We start from the raw sequence: 21,295 nt of genomic DNA, 5'->3' as shown, positions 1-21,295 counted from the left end.
CACTGATGACGTGGCAGTGGACCTTTTTTTTTGAATTTTTTTTTGAATTTTTTTTTTGACTAGCTAGGAAGAGACTAGTTTTATATACATTTTTTATATTGGGCACCCACTACTTTGCTGTTTAGATTAGCCAAAATATGATAAATTAAGGAAGTTCTCACGGTTCTCATTTTAAGAAGTTCTCACTGGAGTAACCCTCTATATATATATATATATATCTAAACATTTTATGTGTAAATAACTACCGATTTGTGTTTTAGAAAATAACACTAATTATGAAACTAATTTGAAATTTCAACCAAATGACAACCTGACACAAAATTGAAATCGTAAAAAAGTAGAACACTGATATGGCAATAAACAATAATTGCACCACCAACTAGAACAAGTAACATTATAACATTCAAGATTAGAACTAATGAGGTATATCTTTTTATTTGGGCGGGAATGTTGTTAAAGTAGTTACTAATTTAACTGGAAGAAAAAAATGCCATCTTAATTCAGATGATATGGTGTCTACAAAACAAATTCATAGTATCATTATTTATAAAGATGAAGGATGTCAACATTAAATAAGTTTCAAAGGTGTATATACACATATAGTCACAAGCTAGTCAACTTTGATATTAAAGATTTAGACACAATTGTATTAGTATGTTGTGCTGCTCTAATTAACAAAAGCTTATGAGACCTTAATAATGGGGTACACTTATTGACCAAACATAAGAAAAAATTTCCGAATTTCAATGAATTTCTAAACCTAACAGCCGATTCGTCCACATGATAAACTAGCCGAGCAACCGAATCTTCAGTTAAGAGAACATTATGATTCAAGATAATGTGAAAGAGGCTAAATAGTGGTTCATTCCATACCAGTTTATCAGATAACAGATGTTGATGGCAAGGAGGGCAGATGAATTTCCTAGCATCGTCTTCATCACAAAGCAACTTCTGGCAGAAGGATGAAACATGAGCGGGGTGCAAGCATTCTTTTACCACTCTTGCAACCACGTCACTAATGGGGTTGTTTATACCATCTTTCCGTAGAATCAGAGGATACAATAGTGCATACACAGATGATCTCTGATGCATCTTGCAGTATTCTATTGTTGAAGTTACTAGCACACGTGAAGCTGGTTCTTCGAGTACTAACAGCTTGGGAAGAACTATGGAGCATAGAACATGACTTGGCCAGCTAGGCTCTTTGTTGCTTCCATCCGAAAGATGAGATATTAGAATTGAAGCTGTTTCATCATCTGTTTGCCAAGGCTCAATCAAACTTAAAACAGCCAAAGAATTGACATGTCGACCATCACAAAGAATTTGAATTTCATCAGCCAATGCCACGGCTTTTGATGTACATTCAGAATTTACTATCTTGGACTTCAATATAGCTGCCCTCTTTTCAATTTCAGGATTTACACAATCATTACTCATACGAACAAAATCAACTCCTGCCGCAACCTGAGCCAAATCCTCATCTTGAATCCCTTCAACTTCATTCAAGGACTCATCATCAAATATCCCAGATACATCAACTGTCATCCTCGTATTCAATTCCTCAGGCAACACGGGAAGCCAAGGAAAAACGATGTCACAATCACCGTCAGCAGCCTGCTTAAGCCAATGTGGCAGTACCTGAAACTCATCCTCCCTATTTTCGCCTTCGGAATCTAAACTGAAACCAGAAACCCAATCATAGGTGGAGTGAGACACGAGGTCGAGCAGGTGATGTGCAGCTGTTTTAACCCAAAAGTCAAGGTGTTGGTCGTCATCATAAGACAGCAAATGCTTTGCAAGTGTGGACAAGTCTACTGCAGAAAACCTCGTATGATCATAAGCAAGATAAGACAGAACTCGAGCTTGAAGTGCATTAGGCAATGTCTGTATCCACATAAACCTACACACAAGCAATTAATAATGTGAATAAAGAAAGCATCTCATAATTAAGAGAGAGAGGGGGAAAGGGAGGGAGAGAAAGAGAGGGGGGGGAGAGAGAGAGAGAGGGAGGGAGGGGGAGAGAGAGCGAGAGAGGGAAGGAGGGAGAGGGAGAGAGAGGGAGAGAGAGAGAGAGAGGGAGGGAGGGAGAGAGAGAGAGACCTATTAGTGTTGGTGGGTTTGGTAAGCAGTGAAAGAAAAGAAGATGTAGAGAAAGATGAAGCGGAGGGGTTGGGGTTGTAAGAATGTTGAAGCCAGAGAGATGCTTGGGTTTCTGGGCTGCCGGAATTCATGAATATGTCGAAGAGGGGGATCCAGCCTGAATCCATTTTCTGCCGCTGCCTGCTGCTAGTATCGGCGCCTGAGGGATATTCAAACAAGGGTTTTCTGGATTAATCGAGGCGGGAGGGTGACCACCAGAGATGTTCAAAAAATCCGAAATCTGAAATCCGATCTGATCCGATCTGGAAAAAAATCTGAAAAATCCGATCCGAAAAAAACCCGGTCTGGCCCGGCCCGGCCCGAGGGCCTAAAACAGGCCTAATATTTTCAAAAAAACCCGGATAAAATCCGGATTTTTGAAAAATCCGGGCTTTTTATAACTAAACCGGGCCTAGTATTTTTGGAAAAGCCCGGCCCGGCCCGGCCCGATTTTTAAAAAAGCCCAGCCCGATCTGGTTTGAAAAAAATCCGGATTTTTTTGTCCCGGTCTGGATCTGGCCCGAACAGATCTTTTTTGCATCTCTAGTGACCACATCTCCCGAAAATGTTTTTTTTTGTTTGACTAATCTCTCGAAAATGTTTTTTTTTTTGTTTGACTAATCACTCGAAGATGTTGTTGGTCATGTTTGGCATGATATTTTGCCGGAACCGACAAATTCTTTTTGAAACAATTTTATACTTATATTATAATTTTTAATATATATTATTTAATATATATTTAACAAAACTGATTTCGCTTATTTCTGAATTCCAAACAATTTCTTTAACACGGTTTGGTGTTGGTGTTAATGAGAGAAAGTGTTTAACAACAAATGTAAAAACTTACTTGAAAATAGGAAGAACGTCGTGAAGAATATGAAACGAGAAGAACGTCGTGAATATGAGACGAAGAGTGACAGATATTGTATTTGATTTTGTGTTTGATTTTTGATCAAATGAGAGAAATTTTTTAGATGTTATTCGTAAGAATCAAGTTAGTGAAAAAAAGGCGTAGGTATATGTAGGTGTTCAAACTAGTATTCGGTTAACCGTAACCGAATTTTATCTCGGTTAATTGAAATAAAATTTTATTGAGGTTAATCGAAACTGAAATAAATAGAAAATAGCTATCGAAAATTGAACCGAATTTTTTTCAGTTTATAACCGGAATCGAAATAACAATTTCGGTTATTACCGAAAACCGGAATTAATAACCGAGATTCAAATTATACACTAGCTAGTACCTGGCACATCCTAGTTTGATGTAAGTAATGTAAATTCAAGTTACAAGCACACCAGCTTTGCTGCAACTTCAGATCACGGAGCAGTGAATGTTAAATTTAGACATTTTCCATAGCTAACACAGCTTAGACTTGTCTCAGATATAGTAATAAATTGTGTTTTCACTCATGGATTTACACTGAAATACACGGATTGCAGCCAACCAGAGCCGGTAGCAGGGCTGCTCTGGATTTCTCATATGCATTCCTTTTCTTCACTTGTATAAATCCTGATCAAGAAGTAAATTGATCCAAAATGGAGCTATTTAAATTGACATTTCATAATATAATACAGACATTTGATGATAATTATTAACATAAAATAACTACATGTAAATAATTAATATATATTATGCTATTCATAAAATATTATTAAAATTCGATTTAACCCGTTCGAAAAAATGGTTAACCACGGTAAAAAAGCGAATAATCGAAAAAATGAATTACAAAATTATATATATTATTCTTCCACATATAAATATAAATTATATTTTCTACACTTCTATACTTTACTTTGTATACCTGTTAAAATATTTAAAAGAGATGTTAAAAGAAAAGAAGCCGGAAGAAGTTTCTAACGATGAAACGGAAAATGCTAAATGCACAAAATTAGGTAAAAAAACATTCACATAATGAATATGGGTCCTGGTCCCTGACAACCGTGTGTCAGGGACCGTTTATATAACACACACTACCAGGGCCGTCGGATTTCTATTTGAAGGGTCCAGATTGAAGCATTTTTTTTTACCGATCCGCTATAATTTTCCGCGGATCGGAGCTTTTCCCTTCCGCGGAAAATATCCGCGGAAGGGAAAAGGTCCGATCCGCGGAAAATTATAGCGGATCGGTAAAAAAAAAAAGCTTTCATCTCCACCATTAAAATACAGATCTAAAGGCTCTGAAGCTGTATGTTGGATAAGGGTTGTGTAACAATCGATTGTTACAGACCAAAACCCAATGAATATATGTCTAATTTTTAATTGGAATGGGCCCCCTGTATATGCATTAATAATAGTACCAATTAAAACTTCCCACCTCAATTGCCACCTCATTTTGTGCAAAATTCTGTAGCTAATTTTGTGCATGTAGCACTACTCCCATGAAAATAGCAGAAGTTAATTCTCGTCAGCCACGTGGATGCATAGTTGCAGCAAACGAGGCCACGTACCACCCCTATACGAACACGTGTTCCTCAATCAACTCTTGTTCTACACTATAAACATGCATCACTCAGCTCCCAATCCACCATCTTCGTTCCTGCACATCTCTGACCAATATACACATACATGGCTTCAAGTGACAAGACGCCGGATCCGATGCCCGGCGGCGACGGGTCCATGCCGCCGGGAAAAGCCACGACGGTGACGCAGAGCGTACTAGACAAAGGAGCTCAGATGATGCAAACACTGAACCCCATAAAACAGATGAGCCAGCATGTTTGTAGCTTTGCTTGTTACAGCCATGACATGAGTCGTCAGATCGAGACTCATTACTATGTCACCCGCCTCAACAACGACTTTCTCCAGTGCGCTGTTTATGATTCTGATCAACCCAATGCCCGTCTCATAGGTATGAAATTTCACTCCTTCCATTTTGACGATCACTTTTGATTTTTGATCTGTCAAATTGATTTATGCACCAAAAAATCTACGATATGAAAATTATATTAGCAGGGGTTTGTTTGGGAGTGCTGTTAGAAAAGTGCGGGTAAAAAAGTGGTGTTGTAGAATTCAGACAATTGTTTGGCATTTTTTTTTGATATTTGCTTATTTTGAGTTATAATTTTAAAAAAAATGATATTTTTGGTGAGGTTCGAGAGTGCAATCTTTAACAGCTTCCTACGGAAGCTGAAAAGTTTTTTTTCAAAAGCACGGGAGGAGCTGATTTTTTAAGTAAAAGCAGCTTTCAGGTTTACCAAACAGGTGAAAACACGTTTTTCAGCAAAAAACTGTCTGCAATTGAACATCAACGCCAAACAGTACCTAAATGGGAGTTCGTCTATTAGGATATGTTAGTCTGTTCTTTTTTACGTACTTTTAAGATTTTTGACAGCATATTTATAAATTTCATTTCTAAATTTTTATGACGCTAATAATTTTATTTATAAAAGAAATTTTTGAAATAAATGTTTGTAAACGATCAAAATTTGTAGAAATACGTGAAAAAAAGAAGTTAAGCTACTATTATATCCAACAAAGGGAGTATATAGAATCTACTTGTCTACCTTAATAATTTTTAATTTCTATGAAAATTTAGTCGATTTAACCTGTTAAAATCCAAAAGTACGTGGATAAGCAACAGCAAAGGGTAGAATTTTGTTTCTTATGCCATGTTTTAATTACACCCCCTTGATATGTTTGAATATTTAGGGGTTGAGTATATAATATCTGGTCGAATTTTGGAGACTTTGTTGCCTGAGGAACAAAAGCTTTGGCACTCTCATGCTCATGAGGTAACTCATCAGAATTTCAGATTATTTATGTATTTATTATGTGCGTGTTTTGTGTTGATATTGATCATATATGGTGATTGTAATGAGTAATCAAGTGGTATGAATGGTCAGATCACATCAGGGCTGTGGGCGAATCCAAGGGTTCCAGAGATGGTTAATAGTGGTGAACTACAAGATCTTGTTAATACATATGGCAAGTTTTGGTGCACCTGGCAAACTGATAGAGGTATACACATGGACCGAGCTAAACTTATTTTTCAAAAATAAGATTTATTTCTAGAAGAAAACTTTTTTTAAATAAGTCCTTAATTTTTTGTTGTAACGAATATAATACACCTTCTTTGACATTTATATCTAAAAAAATTATTAAAAAAATAAGAACTTATTTCTTTAGAAAAATTGATTGCCAAACATGCACTATATATGCTCCGAAACTTTGATTTGTGGCATTTATATATAAATACATTACGACACCTCAAGGAAACTGTCTACTTTGGGTGGTAGTCTAGCTAGTCTGACTTGAGGCGGAGAAGACTTGCGTTTTGGGTTTTGGATCCTAATGCTTACGGACCTAAAACATTTCAAATTTTTATATGTTGTGGTGTGAGAGTACATATGGATTAGATTAGGGCTCCAGGAACTGGTTTTGCTTGAAGGTTTTGATTTGATTTGATTATAGTTATTAGATGACTGTGTTTGGGTGATACATAGGTGACAGGCTTCCATTGGGTGCTCCTGCGCTGATGATGTCTCCACAAGAAGCGGAGCTGGGGATAATAAAGATAGATCTTGTGAAGAAGAGGGATGACAAGTACAAAATATCGACGGATGACCTGAAGAAGTCAAGGGCTAATCTGGTGTTGCCGGAGTCGATGAACCGGATGGCTGACTACTGGAAACATGCTGGCAAGGGTTTTGCTATCGACGTAGAGGAGACTCAAATGAAAACTACTGCACCTTTTCCGTAAAACGTATGCAGTGATTGCATAATGGACTCGTAGTAATCCGATTATCTTTTGCACTCGGCATAGTTTTCGTTGTCTGTCCGTTTTTTCTATGAGGATGTTAACTTGTGAAATGTGTATATGTTGATGTGAAATTTTTGTTGGTGTTTGTGATCATCTACTTGAGAGGTAAGGAAGTTCTGTACTAAAATTTAAACATTAAATTTTTACTAAAGTCAAGAAAATTTTAAAATGATTTACTACTGCTATATGATATTTTAAAATACGTGTCTGAGTTGTCCAGCTCAAACAATAATACAATTGGGGGACGGAGGAATACATCAACGATTGAACAATTTTTTTATGGTGTGTCTACCTCCTATCCTATGAGTTTGATGCATTTTTATTGGTCATTTAATCATAAACTGTTTATGACCCCCTCGCATATACATGAAGTCCCAATAATCCAATCCAATGGTTGGCTTTCAAGGCTGCTAATTTTGACACATAACTCAAAATATTATTTTTTATATTCACTCTTCCAAATCAATTTTAGCACCCTTCTTTCAAAATACTCCAAGATGCCAACTTTATTAATAAGAAAATAATATTTTATGTATTATTGGAACTACAAATCTATATTTTATATATTATTGGGACCACAAATGAAATTGGCACCTTACTTTATGAGTTGCTAACTTTTGGCACCCCAAAACCAACTTATTTGGCATCCCAATAAAACTCCAACATCTCCGATGGGGGTGCCTGCCTATCCATGTCATGCCACATGGCATTGGCACCCCTCTTGGCACCTCCTATTGGAGATGCTCTACTGTGTGCGGGGCACACATTAGAAAGACCCATAGACCCATAGTACATGAAAGCCCGTAAATATTGGGGAGCCCTGTAATTCAGGGCCGGGAGTGGTCCCGATCGAATATCAAGAGCTCATACTTTTGAGCAATATTCTCATGAAAGCTAAATTCCAATCAATATGCAAGACGAGCATTATAAGAGATTTGGGTGACTAATAGCTTGCCGAAGACCTGGAGAATTTGATTGACATTCGATTCGATCTAAATTATCTATGAAGAGAAATGTCAGTATATTGTCTTTCAGGGATTCTAACAACTCAGGGTGGAAGAGTTTTAAAGGCAAATCAGAAATTTCTGCCCAAAGAGCAGCAAGAGTGGGTTCCTCTTTCATTCTGAAACCAAGATACCTTGTAAAAGCCTAAAATTTAATATCATACACGAACCTTGTCACCGACAAGCGATTGCATGTGACCATCTTTTAGTGGTATTTTATTGTCGGAAAGCAAAAACTCTAGAATGAGGGATTACATCGCTGGTAGAGTTGGTCACTAAAAAGTAATAAGCGATTGCATGTGACCATCTTTTAGCGGATTTTTATTGCTGGAAAACAAAAACTCTAGAGGGAGTGACTACATCACTGATAGAGTAATGTAACCCCCTTGTTCACATAAAGTATCTAGAGTTAAAACTTCTAGCGATAACTAGTCGGACCGGACTCAGAGTAACAATGCAATACATCATGAAGAAGGCACTATAAATTCATTTAGTACATCTAAAAGAGTCCCCATCCATTGGTATCATTCTTTCTAACTTCTAATAAACACCCATAATGTAAAGAAGAGATAAAAGAAGAACTTATAAACAAGTTTCTCCAGTAAAGATATTATCCAGAGGTGTGAGGTGCAGACGTATACCCATAATGTTGAAGAAGCCTGTCTGCTTCTCTTATGCCACTTAGATAAGCACCATGAGTAGTTGAATAATGGGTTCTGTGAGTTGCTTCCCCTGCAAACAGGATCTGGAGAGGAGGTGCAGAGCTGTTATTTGGCAATGGTGATGCCAGTTTCTCTATGTCATCTCCACTTGAACCAACAGCTACGTAACTATACGAACCCAAGAACAATGGATCAGTTCCCCACTGGCTCTTCAACAAATTTGTGAATTTGAATTCTCTCCCTGTGTACTTGTCTAAAGAACTAGAATTTCCGCTACACGGCTTTCCTGACTTTGACAAGAAGCTGGATATTGTTTTCGAGACCTTGTTAAGAATCTCTTCATCACCAAGGGACTCGAGTGCAAGAGCTTCTTTTCCTGCAAACCAAGATAACAACACACTTGACTTGCTATAAATTGGACATAAACTTGACGTCTTTCTTATCCACCAAGGAATTTCAGCGTCCTTCATTTCGGAACCTAAATCATGAAAAACCATTCCCAAAAATGGAAACCGTGATATTTGATCAGTTTGTTGATCATGGGATGGATCCAATTGCAAGAAAAGCTTGTCAACAACTCCATATCCAAGCTTTGAAATTGCTTTGGTCTTATTGTCAGGAAGGGGTGGCGAAAACATACCTGGATCATCAAGAATTCCAGCTTTAAGCACACCTAATGAAACAGTGACAATTACATGATCAGCTTCCAGCACTGATCCATCAGAAAAATGCAGCTTAACCGGCCTACTTGTGCCAACAAAACTACTTGGTTCCCACTCAATTCTTTCAACTTTTCTACCTAATTGAATTACATCATGGGGCAAAACAGATGCCAATGATTCAATGATGCTAAAATAGCCCCGAGCAATTGTAATTTCTTCACCAGGAAACATACTGAACTCTTTCTCAGCTTCAAAATCAATACTCTTTAAATCATCAGCTGAATAATAACCTCTCAACATATTCTCATATTTCGTAAAAATAGATTCAATCAACATTGTTTCAGTCCAATTACCATACCCCGTAACGTCCTCATCACCATTCTTCACCGATCCCAAGAATTCCTCAAGCCCTTTCCTAAGAAAACACCCAACACTCTGACAATCCAACCCACAATTCACAACCGAAAATTCATCACATTCATCATTTTTTCCTCTGACAAAGGCCATAAGTGATTTAAACAATCTCGAAACACGGTGAACTAGCGAAGGGTGAAGCTCAAAACCCCCTTCAGCAATTGTAATGGAATCACCAACAAAGCCATCCATGCGTTCCCATGGTTGATCAGAATTCAGGGCATTCATTTCTTGGGCTATTTTATAAACTGGGCTGTTTTCAATGCCGTGGATCCAAGTTGCGCCAAGCTCAATTCTGTCACCGCCTAGGTGACAACTCTTGATTCGACCTCCAATTCTTGATCCACCTTCTACAACGCATAGCTCAAATGCGTTAGTTTTTTTTTGGGATTTGAAGAGCTTGTTGGCAGCTGTGAGACCCGCCATTCCGGCTCCAATTATCACAATTCTTGGTCTGTTGATTGCCATTTTGTAGCTCGATATTACACGATTTTGCTAAGGTTTAGAGTTTATTGACTTTCTCTCAGACTTGCGGACATACACTTTGCGAGCATATTTGGTCGGATTGCTTTTGTTTTATAAAAGATATACTCCCTCCGTCCCATCAGACTCTTTCCTCTTTTGGACGTACCACTCATTTCTTTACATTATAAAATTTTTCTAAAATAATCAATGGATTACACTACTTTCCTACTTTTTCTTCCCTTTCGCACTACTTTTAGTCCATTATCTCTATTTTTATACTAATAAAAATCAATGAGTACCACCACTTCACACACTTTTCTTTCACTTTTCCACTACTTTATACTCCCTCCGTCTCAATTTATAGGTCACTTTTGGAAAAAAAATAGTCCCAAAATACTTGTTTCTCTCTTCTTTCAATAATTTCCCCCCCAAGGGTCTACATACTCGTAGATGAGTTGTATCTTAGATATAATAACCGCATCAAAGATTTCTTTCATTCTAAAATGTTTATCATCTAACCGAAAAATACACAAAGATATCTCCGAACGTTTAGATAATAAGACTTTAAAGTCTGAAAAAGAAAATACAGTCTCTTTCCATGATCCCGAAAATCAAACAATCAAAGAGAAACATAAGAATAATAATTAAAGTAATAAAGTGTATATTATGAAAAATTATATCGAATTATGATATAATTCCTGACAGAAAACATAATATCTTATATAACAATATGAATATTAAAACTTATACAAAACAAGAGATAATTATGAAAAAATATAATGTCTAACCAAAGCAAGAACTTTGGTTAGACACACAAGTAATATAAATTCATAATTCATACTAATATTTACTTGTGAAAACAAATAACACTAACAAAAGATTTTATGTTTTTGTTAGGAAAATAAGCAAAAAAATTAATCATACTCTTTTGAAAACTTATATAATATAAAAATATATTACTAATATATAAACTCCAAATTGCAAAATACTAACATTAAAATATAAATATATTAAAAAAATATTCCATAAGAAATAAAAAATAAACTCACTAGTTATATTTATGAAAATATTTGATATTTATATACATAAATATGTACATAGAAAATAAGTTAGAGCCACCAAGCGTTATATATAATTTATTTACAATGAATAATACTCTAAATAATTACCATTAAAATTATATACTGATATTTACTAGTCATGACACAAAATACCTCTTAAAGGCACAATTATGCCATCAATTATGACCTCCCAAAAATGGCACTCAGACTATTAAAAGTCACTAAACAAACCCTAAGACTTGACCTCCAAGATATGGTACTCAATTTCTATCACATATATCACACAATATTTATTTAAAAAATTCAAAATTTGAATCTTAAAAGCTTAATAAAAGTAATCAATATTCAAAATTAAGCAAGTAATTGATTGTAACATATATCACACAACATTTATTTAAAAAAATTCAAAATTTGAATCTTAGAAACTTGATAAAAGTAATCAATTTTCAAAATCAAGTAAGTAATTATTGTAACATATATCACACAACATTTATTTAAACAATTCAAAATTTGAATCTTAGAAAGTTAATAAAGCTACTCAATTTTCAAAATAAAACAAGTAATTGATTGTAACATGTATCACACAACATTTATTTAAAAAATTCAAAATTTGAATCTTAGAAACTTAAAAAAAGTAATAAATTATCAAAATTAAGCAAGTAATTGATTGTACCATATATCACTTAAGAATAGTTGACCAACATTCCTTAATACAAACAACACATTTAAAGAGTATCAAAAGCACATTTAAAAGAGAGCACGGTTGGATAGCTCAGTGGTTAAGAGCTTATCCTCTGTCGTCCCAGGTCCTGGGTTCGACCCTGGCTCACCTCGAGAGTTTTGTATTCGTAGAACAGATACTCATTTGTAAGGTTATAAGCCATATTTGTCAAAAAAAAAAAAGCACATTTAAAACATATTAATCAAAAACAATTTCTTGCCTAAAAAATAATTACTAGTATAACTTAAAAAATGCTAATTTTTAGGTTTTTTTTAAAAAAACACAAAAGTTGGGAAAAGATTCTCAAGATCCTTAATAACCTATCTGAAAAAGTACGAGAAACGAAATTCGTTTAAAGATACAAATCAAGAAATCATGAAAACACACCCAAATTAATACATATTAAGAATATATCCATTGAACTCAAACAATAATAATATTGTGATTAGTCACGAAAGAACAAGAATATTAATGTAAATTTTTCGTACAAAAACTATACCTGCATCACATGCAAATAGTCCAACATCTAAATTTCATACACTAAACCAAAAGATATACATCGAAACGAACAGACGATCCAAAACTAATTTAGCACAACAAAGATTCACAAAAATTTTAATTCATAAAAAAATGATACATACTAAATTATGAACAAAGATAAGAAAAATATATTAGTTTGACGATAAATCAAGAATAAATCTATGACTAGAAGCGGTTTTAAAACACAAGGATATAATTCACGAAGACTAACCTGACGAAGATCCCCTTGATTTTGATGTGATTTTACAACTTTAGAAAGATAAAAACTTACTTGATACATAACTCAACCGAAGACGTCTTCCGATCTCAAATCCGTTGCCGTTTGTTTCTTGATAGTTCACCCATTTGATCAAAACCACGCACTAGTCTTTTTGCAATATATGATAATATGTGTTTGTTTGGTGACAAGAAGGAGAGTGATGGAGATTATTTTTTTGAAACTCAACATTATTCTCATTTCTCAATGCACTAAATCCCTATATTTATTGTGATTTTTTTGAAACTCAACTCTATTCCCAGTACTTATCAATGCACTAATTAATGTCAAATGAGATAAAATTATATCCAACCAACTTTTTTCTTAGTATGCGTGTTTATTCCAAAATGGACCTATAAATTGAGACGGAGGGAGTACATATTTCTTAACCTCCGTGTCCAAACCCAATGTAAACAATTGGATGGGACGGAGGGAGTAAGAATTAATTTTGAAAAAAAAACAGTAAGATAATAGACTTTTATATAATAGTGTTTTTAATTTTACAATTAAAAAATAAAAGAAGACATATTTTATTATTTATTAAGAACATTATATAAACACAAATATGTAAATATATTATTATTTTGAGATATAATTTATATTTTTTGTTTTTAAACCTTTACATCGTTTTGAACTATATACATATATATATATATATATATATATATATATATTGGTGAGAAAAAATTTATATGTTAGTTTTTCTCAAAAAAATATTAAAATTTTATTTTAGAATAAAAATAAAAAGTTAGTAAAAAAAATTCATAGCCATTTGAATTTAAAAATATAATAATATATATTTTCGAAATATACTTACCATTATATCTAAGCAGCCGCTACCCTTTGAGTGCGCATTGGGTAAACCCACGAGCTCACGTAATAGCCTGCAAACCACGTGAACCAAGGTAAACCGCACTTAAAAGACAGGCTCTGGCCCAGGAGGCATAATCACAAATTCTCCACTCTTCGGGAGTTGAACCTGTGAATAAGAGAATACAAGTCCCCTCTTTTAACCAGCTGAACCAACTCTTGCGGGCTAATATATGAAAATTTAGCTGTTAAAATTTGAAAATAGTAAAATAATAGATTTTTAAATAATAATATTATTTTATTTAAATAGAATAATATATATATATATATTTATATATAATATTTGTTTGACTGAATTTATAAAAAACTTTTTATGAAATATATTTACAATAAGTAACTATTATTTAAAAATATAATTGTTAGAATTTAAAAATAACAAAACAACATAACTTTAAATATAGCTAATAACGCTGAAGCACAAAACTTACATGTTCAGCAAATTTTTACCTAATCATCTGTACTTACACTTTTAGCTAACCATTATAGGATATCTCCACTCCGTTGGAAATGCTCTAACTAATAGTAATACAAAGAGTCTTGCTCTATGGAGAACTTTATTTAGTGTGAGATATGGGATTCAATCACAATCATACATTTAAAACCAAATAAAGACAAGATAGTAGTGGATTTTTTAATAATTATTTGGAACAACAAGTTATTAATTTGATGATTAAGTTTGTTCTATTATCGGGTCATTTGGTTGAGCTTAAAAGAAGTGACCTATTACTTAAAATAAAGAAGTGGATTATAAGTGAAAAGTTGGTTTGAACTTATAAGTTATTAAAAGTGTTTGGATACTCGTGACTTATTTTGTTATAATAAGCTCCAAACCCAAAAAAAAAAAAGCTAGGTTTCCTAGCTTTTTTTGTGGGGACTTTTAAGCCTCATTTTAAGTACTTCTCTTAAGTTGCCAAACACTACAAAAATAAGTTGAAGCAACTTCTGTTCCAAATAAGCAATAAGTTAAATTTACCAAACACCCACTATGTGTTAGTCAATATAATTAGGATTTTGTGAATCTTGAATTGATTTTATTGTTTGTTTAGTGTTTTGAACTTATTTTATTCTTTATTTAAAGATTTTCTGGTATTTGTGATAATGTGATGGTTCTATTCTTTATTTAGAGATTTTCTGGCATAAGTGATATTGTGGTGATTTTATTCTTTATTTAGACATTTTCTAGTATGCGTGATATTGTGTTGATTCTGTACATAAAATACTAAATAACAGTATGTTTAAGTGATATTATTCTTTGTGTTGATTTTCTCTTACGTGTGTGATATTGTGGTGATTTTATAAGTATACATAAATTAAAGGCTTCGAGAATCTCACAATAGACAACCAAACACGATCGTCTTTGTTCTCTTACGAGAGCCTGGGAGCAAGGAGCGTATCGTCAATGCACCGGCCGTGGGGTGATTCCTCTGTTTCTATACCAGGTAAAGATATTAGTAGCCCTGTTACTGATATGTATGATTATCCTGATAATTCTCTTGACCACTAGCAAAATTGTTCACCGGGGCAACTCTAGGAGGACCATAATTCTGCTATGGTTTAGGATTTTGTGGTGGCCTAAAGTACCCTGCAGCATCTTGAATAGGTCCTCTGTCATCAAAAACCTGGTCTCTCTATCTAGATTCACCTTGAGGACAATACTCTATTTCGATCACCAAACTGTCTTACTTGCCCTCCATATTGTGTAGGAGGCGATCTGTGTGTTATTATTTCATTATCATATTTATCTCATGATATTTGAAGATATAATTTATATTAATAACGAGTATAAGATGCATAAAAAGACATGCCATTTCTATATAAGGTAACAAAAAAAATGTATGTTGGATGATAATAGGAATACATGACAAAATAACCTACGTCCATATTGTTTGCTTACTGGATCAATATAAGAATATGGCAATACAAATACCACACCAAGTAGACCTTATTAAAAATGTGATTGAAAATCAACAACTCATCAACTAATATTCCCCTTTACAAAGAAAGGATATATGCAGATACTAACCTTCAAACATCTTTGACATTTCCTTAGACATCTCAACCTGAAAATCAATATAAGTTGTCGTGCTACATGCGTAAGTTTTTTTTCATTGCCTCTTCAACAATGAAATCATAGCAGAAACGGATAAACATTATCCAAATAAAAACCTCTACAAATACAAACACTTATTATTAACGCTTTCTAAAGTATTTACACGTCAAAAAACACTGAACTAGCTTCATCTCAAATCATCAAACAACCGTATGTTTCAGTGATTTTATTCTTTATTTAGAGATTTTATGGTAATGTGTGATATTGTGTCGATTTTAACTTAATAATACTAAATAACAATATGTTTAAGTGATTTTATTCTTTGTATTGATTATATGTTATGTGTGTCATATTGTGGTGATTTTATAAGTATACGGAGTTTAAAGGCTTCGAGAATATCACTGTAGAAACGATCATCAATGTTCTCTGGCGAGAGCCTGGGAGCAAGGAGCGTATCGTCAATGCACCGGCCATGAGGTGATTTCTCTGTTTCCATACCAAGTAAAGATACTAGTAGACCTGTTACATTTTAACTACCACATAATCACAATATATATGTGATGATTTGGGGGTGCTTTAAGTTTATGCACCATAAACCTGTTCAACTGACAAGTTAATGATTTTTACAAATAGTATTGTTATCTCCAAGTTAATGAGTGGTGATTAAGCTGATTGTGTGACACTAACAACACTTTTATTTGCATTCATCTGTTTCCTCGTAGTTTGATGCTCCAATATTTATTATATAGTGTAGATGCAGATAATTGCTTGTGTATTGATTAAACAGTGATCTTATTGATCATCTGACATCATGTTTTAAGTAGAGATGCTATTTTGTAATTTTTGTTGTTATTTAATGTTATTTTACTTTTTAATTACAGGCACTCAGAGACGACATAACGCGCGTATTATTCTCCAAAAGCTAAAAATAAATATAAGCAACGATCCCATAAATATTGATTTGGAAAGCAATGATAAGGGGACTAATGAGAATGTCATTCAGAGAAATACTAGAGATAAGAAGGAGGTGATCATTGAATAGCAGAAGAAAGGCTCAACATGGGGTATTTAAATTCTAGATTTATGATGCATTGAGTATTGAGTATTCTCGTTAATTCTGAGCATTATTTTTAATAATTAGTTTATGATGTAGTGAAATATGTTGTTGAAAGACTTTGACGATGATTCTGAAACTCCGCCTCCAAAACCATTGAAAATAGTTGTAGAAAAGTGATTAGCTAACAAAATTGACGAACAACCGAAAAAAAAGCAAAAACATATCAATGATAGAGGTAAAAAGAAAGGAGGCCAGAAACGGAAAATAAAGCAGAAGGACAAGATCATAAACAAGGTACAACAACTATTGTACACTTATAAGCATTTTTAAAGGACAACATTCAAATCACTAGTATAATGTTGAACATTCATATTCATTATTCTTGTAACTTCTACAGGAAGATGAAATAACAAAGATCAGAGACTCCCCTAGAGTTTTATGTGATATGACTTCTACATTATCAGACGAGCAACATGAGTGGGTGAAGACTACAATGTTCGGGGGTTTACTAGATTTTGAATTGTGGGAGATACCTCAGAGATTGGCAGATAAAGTTCTAGAGGCTTTCAATGAAAAAGAATGCATGTTAGTGCTCCACAGAGGAAACATAAAGATAACTGATCAGCTTGTGCATGATATACTTGGATTCCCATGTCGTGGACATGAAGTTAAGCTGGCGCAAGGTGATTCAAAATATGATAGACTGCTCTAATGAAGAGAACAATTTCCAATTACTGAAGGACAAAGCTTGGTTAAAACAAGTGAAGTGGTAGAAAAGATAAAACAGAGTGACACTGTTAATGACCTGTTTAAGATTGACTTTCTAGCGGTGACGACTAATGTGCTAATTAGATCAAACACAAACAACTTTGTGACCCAATCCATAATTTTGTTTGACGAAGATCTTGATAATTGTGCAAATTATAATTGGGCTTCGTATTTGATGCGGAGTTTGGTTATAACAAAGCAAAGGTGAAAGCGCATAACATCACTTTTCTATACCAGACTAATTTTTCTACTTGTAAGTTAAATCTTAATTGTTTTCTTCTTGTTTATATGGGTGTGTAATATCATAATCACTTGCAATGTGACTTATATGGCAGATTTTGTATGTTGACCGAGTTGTGTTCAACATAAACACAAAAGTACCAGGTGCTTTTGTGTTTATTTTGAACACAACTCGGTCAACATACAAAATCTGCAATATAAGTCACATAACAAGTGATTATGATAGTACACACCTATATTTAAAAGCAGAAAACAATTAAGTTTTAACTTATAAGTAGAAATATTATTGGTTCGGTATAGAAAAATGATGTTGTGCGCTTCCACCTTTGCTTTGTAATAACCGAACTCTGCATCAAATATGAAGCCCAATTATAATTTGAACAACTATCAAGATCGTCGTCAAACAAAATTATGGATTGGTTACAAAGTTGTTTGTGTTTGATCCAATTAGCACATTTGTCATCACCAGTCGAAAGTCAAATTTAAACAAGTTATCAACAGCACCACTCTGTTTCATCTTTTCCACCACTTCACTTGCTTTAATCAAGCTTTGTCCTTCAGTAATCGGGAATCGTTCTCTCCATTGCAGCAGTCTATCATATTGTGAACCATCTTGCGGCAGCTCAACTTCATGTCCACGAAAAGGGAGCCCAAGTATATCATGCACAATCTGATCAGTTATCTTTATGTTGCCTCTTTGGAGTACTAACATGCATTCTTTCTCATTGAAAGCCTCTAGGACTTTATATGCCAATCTCTGAGGTATCTTCCCCCATTCAAAATTTAGTAAACTCCCAAACCGCGCAGTCTTCACCCACTCATGTTGTTCGTCTGATAATGCAGATATCATATCACTTAAAACTCCAGGGGAGTTTTCAATCTTTGCTGTTTCATCTTCTTGTAGAAGTTACAAAAATAATGAATATGAATGTTCAACATTATACTAGTGATTCGAATGTTATATACTCCAAGTTTTACAAAGCTTTTTAACTAGAATACAAATTGCACTCTAATCTAAACAATGATGCACATCTTTGTCTTATGCATGCTTTCTGTGTTGTCTTCATCTTTGACCATCATCTTGATTTGATCCAGATTGCATTGCATGAGATAAGAATGTTTCTGGTTCTTTTTTATTGTCCTAATCAGGTTTCCATGTCTATTTTAGTGTAATTCGATCCATGTGATTTGTCAGACTTAAGCTCTAGTCACTTTCAACTGATCTTTGCTTCATCAGTTGAAAGTACCTTCATCAGTTGAACGAATTACAGACTTCATCAGTTGAAAGCTGTTCCAGTCTCATCAGTTGAATTCCTTAGCATCATCAGTTGAACACTTTGTCTTCAGTTGAATGCTTGGTTTTCATCAGTTGAAACACGATCCAGTCTTCATCAGTTGAATAGTTACATCTCATCAGTTGAATATCTTTCACTTGAATAGAATTACATGGCATTGGATATTTACAATTAGCCACCCTATTCTATCCATCCGTTGATAATTCTCAAGGACAAGAAATATAACAATTACAACTGAAATTTTGATAAAGATTCTAAATAAAACATGTTACAGAGGGTTTATGTTATCATCAAAATTATTGATTCCTAACAATCTCCCCCAATTTATGACTGGAGAAGATGCAGACAAAAATTCTACACTTGATGATAACAAAACACAAATAAAACAAAATACAAAATTTAAATGCAAGAGATAGAAAGTTTACAGATGATTGTGCTCCTCTAGACTGAGCAAATTACTTATTCCTAGAAGATCTTCTTCTTCTGGACTTAAGTTTTTCTTCAAGTATATCAATCTGTTTCTGGAAAATCCTGTAGAACCATTCTTCATCACTATCTTGTCTGTTGAGCTTGGATTGAAGAGTCTTCAGAGTATTCAGGCTAGCAATTTTGAGTTGATCTTTAGATCTGAAAAATCTCCTAACACCTTGGCTGTCTCCGAACTCTATAATTGGAGTTGGCTCATGATGAATTTTCTTTCCAGTGTAGGGGATTTTCAGCCTTCTTTGCAGACTAGCATCTGAGTTCCATTCCTTCCTGATTTCAAGAATTCTCTTTAACACCATTTGTTTGGCTGGTGGTGTAAATCCTCCTGTTCTCTTCATGGCAGCATAAATCTTTGTGAGAGAGCTGAATCCTTCAGAACTCAGAACCCTGTGAAGAGGCCAGGTGACATCACCTTTGCTTTTATATGAGAAAATCAATCTTTCAGGAAGCTTAGAAGTTGACTCTATTCCTCTTACTTCTTGAAGATCATTCAAGTCCAGCTCCAACTCAGAAATGTCTTCTATATTTGCTATGACAAGATAGTCATCTGGATTTTCAGTTTCCTTAGGAGGTTTTGGAGGATTGACCATTTTCTTTGCCACAGTCTTCACTTTCTTCTTTGGTTTTGGAATTTCTTGAACAAGAAAGGCTGGGATTGGAATGTTGTCAAGTTTAATTGGCTCCTCCTTAGGTAAGATTGGCTCATCATGGAAGTTGACACCTGGATGCATAACTGTGGTGTCTTTGATTGGAGAAGAAGGCTTTGATGATTGAACATGCTTTTCAGGCTCTTCTTCTCTTCTCTTAGCAGCCTCAGGCATCTTTGATCTAGACTTGACTCTCTTCTTCTTTGGAGGATTCTCAGGAGCAATCCTATTTACATTTTGAAGAAGTTCAGCTTCCAACTCCTGTAAAGCATAACGTAATGTAACTGTAATTACGATAACTCAACACTACTAAAGACAGGAAACAATACGTAAGTATTATACAGGAATCTACAGGTTGGAGATTCGATACGAACAGACAAAGACAATCAAGATATCTGAGACGAGCATCCGTCCACTGGAAGAAGTTCATTAACATGTTCAAGCCTCAGTGAAGAATAAAGTTCTATGTGTTTCCGCTATCAAGATTATCTGAAGATCAAGTATCAAAGACCAGAAGATTCCAGTATATTTAAATTGATTATTTATAATCAAATTTATCGAAGCAACATCTAACCCGGAATGACTGATCAAGTATATTATCAAGCAAAGGATTCAAGGAATCATTTCAGTTCGAGTCGTTCGTGAACCAGACCAGTGCACAGGACGTCAGGACATACGAAAGTATTCAGTGGATTCGATCAACGGATTAATTGATCAAGTCAATTAAGCTGCTCCAGTGTATATTGCCTGAGATATTAATTAAATATGTTTATATATATATATATTAATTAAAGTCACTTGAATTAAATCAATTCAAGTAACAATCAATTAATTAATATATATATATGTACATATTGTGACATGGAGCGCAAGTTCACTAATTAAAGTGAATTTGCCCAAGGCAAATACTCACATACACTATATCCTTCCATAAGCGCAACCTTTGACCTTTGGTCAAAGTTGGCGCCTCACATACTGTGAAGGATCAAGCGCAAGTTTGAGTGCTCCAAAGATTTTCTAAGTCATATGCCATACAGGGTCTCAACAGCGCAACGTTTGACCACCAAGGAAGGGTCAATGGCGCAAACTTTGACTTAAGGTCAAAGTTGGCGCCACAACTCTCATCTGTTCTCTCAAAGCGCAAGTCTACATGTTTTTGGCTAAGTCATCACAGTGGAACAATGAGGCGCAATGTTTG

General features: G+C 34.4%; 3 protein-coding genes across 3 annotated transcripts; 1 reads left to right on the top strand and 2 right to left on the bottom strand.

Annotated features, from left to right (window-relative positions):
• Positions 1 to 540: 540 nt before the first annotated feature.
• Positions 541 to 2,614, bottom strand: LOC108213557 (uncharacterized). The gene is made up of 2 exons (XM_017385361.2): positions 2,101 to 2,614; positions 541 to 1,900 (listed from the first exon to the last, which is right to left on the bottom strand). Exons 1-2 carry the CDS (start codon positions 2,265 to 2,267, stop codon positions 604 to 606), a joined length of 1,464 nt encoding a protein of 487 aa, XP_017240850.1. The 5' UTR covers positions 2,268 to 2,614; the 3' UTR covers positions 541 to 603.
• A 2,033-nt stretch (positions 2,615 to 4,647) lies between these two features.
• On the top strand, positions 4,648 to 6,967 carry LOC108213404 (oil body-associated protein 2A). Its single transcript, XM_017385193.2, has 4 exons — positions 4,648 to 4,988; positions 5,789 to 5,871; positions 5,983 to 6,097; positions 6,583 to 6,967. The coding sequence occupies exons 1-4, from the start codon at positions 4,706 to 4,708 to the stop codon at positions 6,837 to 6,839; spliced, it is 738 nt and encodes a 245-aa protein (XP_017240682.1). The 5' UTR covers positions 4,648 to 4,705; the 3' UTR covers positions 6,840 to 6,967.
• A 1,131-nt stretch (positions 6,968 to 8,098) lies between these two features.
• Positions 8,099 to 10,234, bottom strand: LOC108211495 (probable polyamine oxidase 5). The gene has a single exon (XM_017383103.2). The coding sequence runs from the start codon at positions 10,107 to 10,109 to the stop codon at positions 8,514 to 8,516; it is 1,596 nt and encodes a 531-aa protein (XP_017238592.1). The 5' UTR covers positions 10,110 to 10,234; the 3' UTR covers positions 8,099 to 8,513.
• Positions 10,235 to 21,295: the final 11,061 nt, after the last annotated feature.

Source organism: Daucus carota, chromosome 3 (assembly GCF_001625215.2).
Source record: "Daucus carota subsp. sativus chromosome 3, DH1 v3.0, whole genome shotgun sequence".
Lineage (NCBI taxonomy): Eukaryota > Viridiplantae > Streptophyta > Magnoliopsida > Apiales > Apiaceae > Daucus > Daucus carota.
This window is presented reverse-complemented; position numbering and strand designations above follow the sequence as displayed.

What these genes read in the sequence shown, in the direction of transcription:
- LOC108211495 (XM_017383103.2), bottom strand. Translation starts at nt 10,109, where the DNA reads ATGGCAATCAACAGACCAAGAATTGTGATAATTGGAGCCGGAATGGCG.
- LOC108213404 (XM_017385193.2), top strand. Translation starts at nt 4,706, where the DNA reads ATGGCTTCAAGTGACAAGACGCCGGATCCGATGCCCGGCGGCGACGGG. An exon ending in GGCACTCTCATGCTCATGAG is followed by an intron (nt 5,872 to 5,982) that starts GTAACTCATCAG and finishes ATGAATGGTCAG; the next exon opens with ATCACATCAGGGCTGTGGGC. An exon ending in CACCTGGCAAACTGATAGAG is followed by an intron (nt 6,098 to 6,582) that starts GTATACACATGG and finishes GGTGATACATAG; the next exon opens with GTGACAGGCTTCCATTGGGT.
- LOC108213557 (XM_017385361.2), bottom strand. Translation starts at nt 2,267, where the DNA reads ATGGATTCAGGCTGGATCCCCCTCTTCGACATATTCATGAATTCCGGC. An exon ending in AAACCCACCAACACTAATAG is followed by an intron (nt 1,901 to 2,100) that starts GTCTCTCTCTCT and finishes GCTTGTGTGTAG; the next exon opens with GTTTATGTGGATACAGACAT.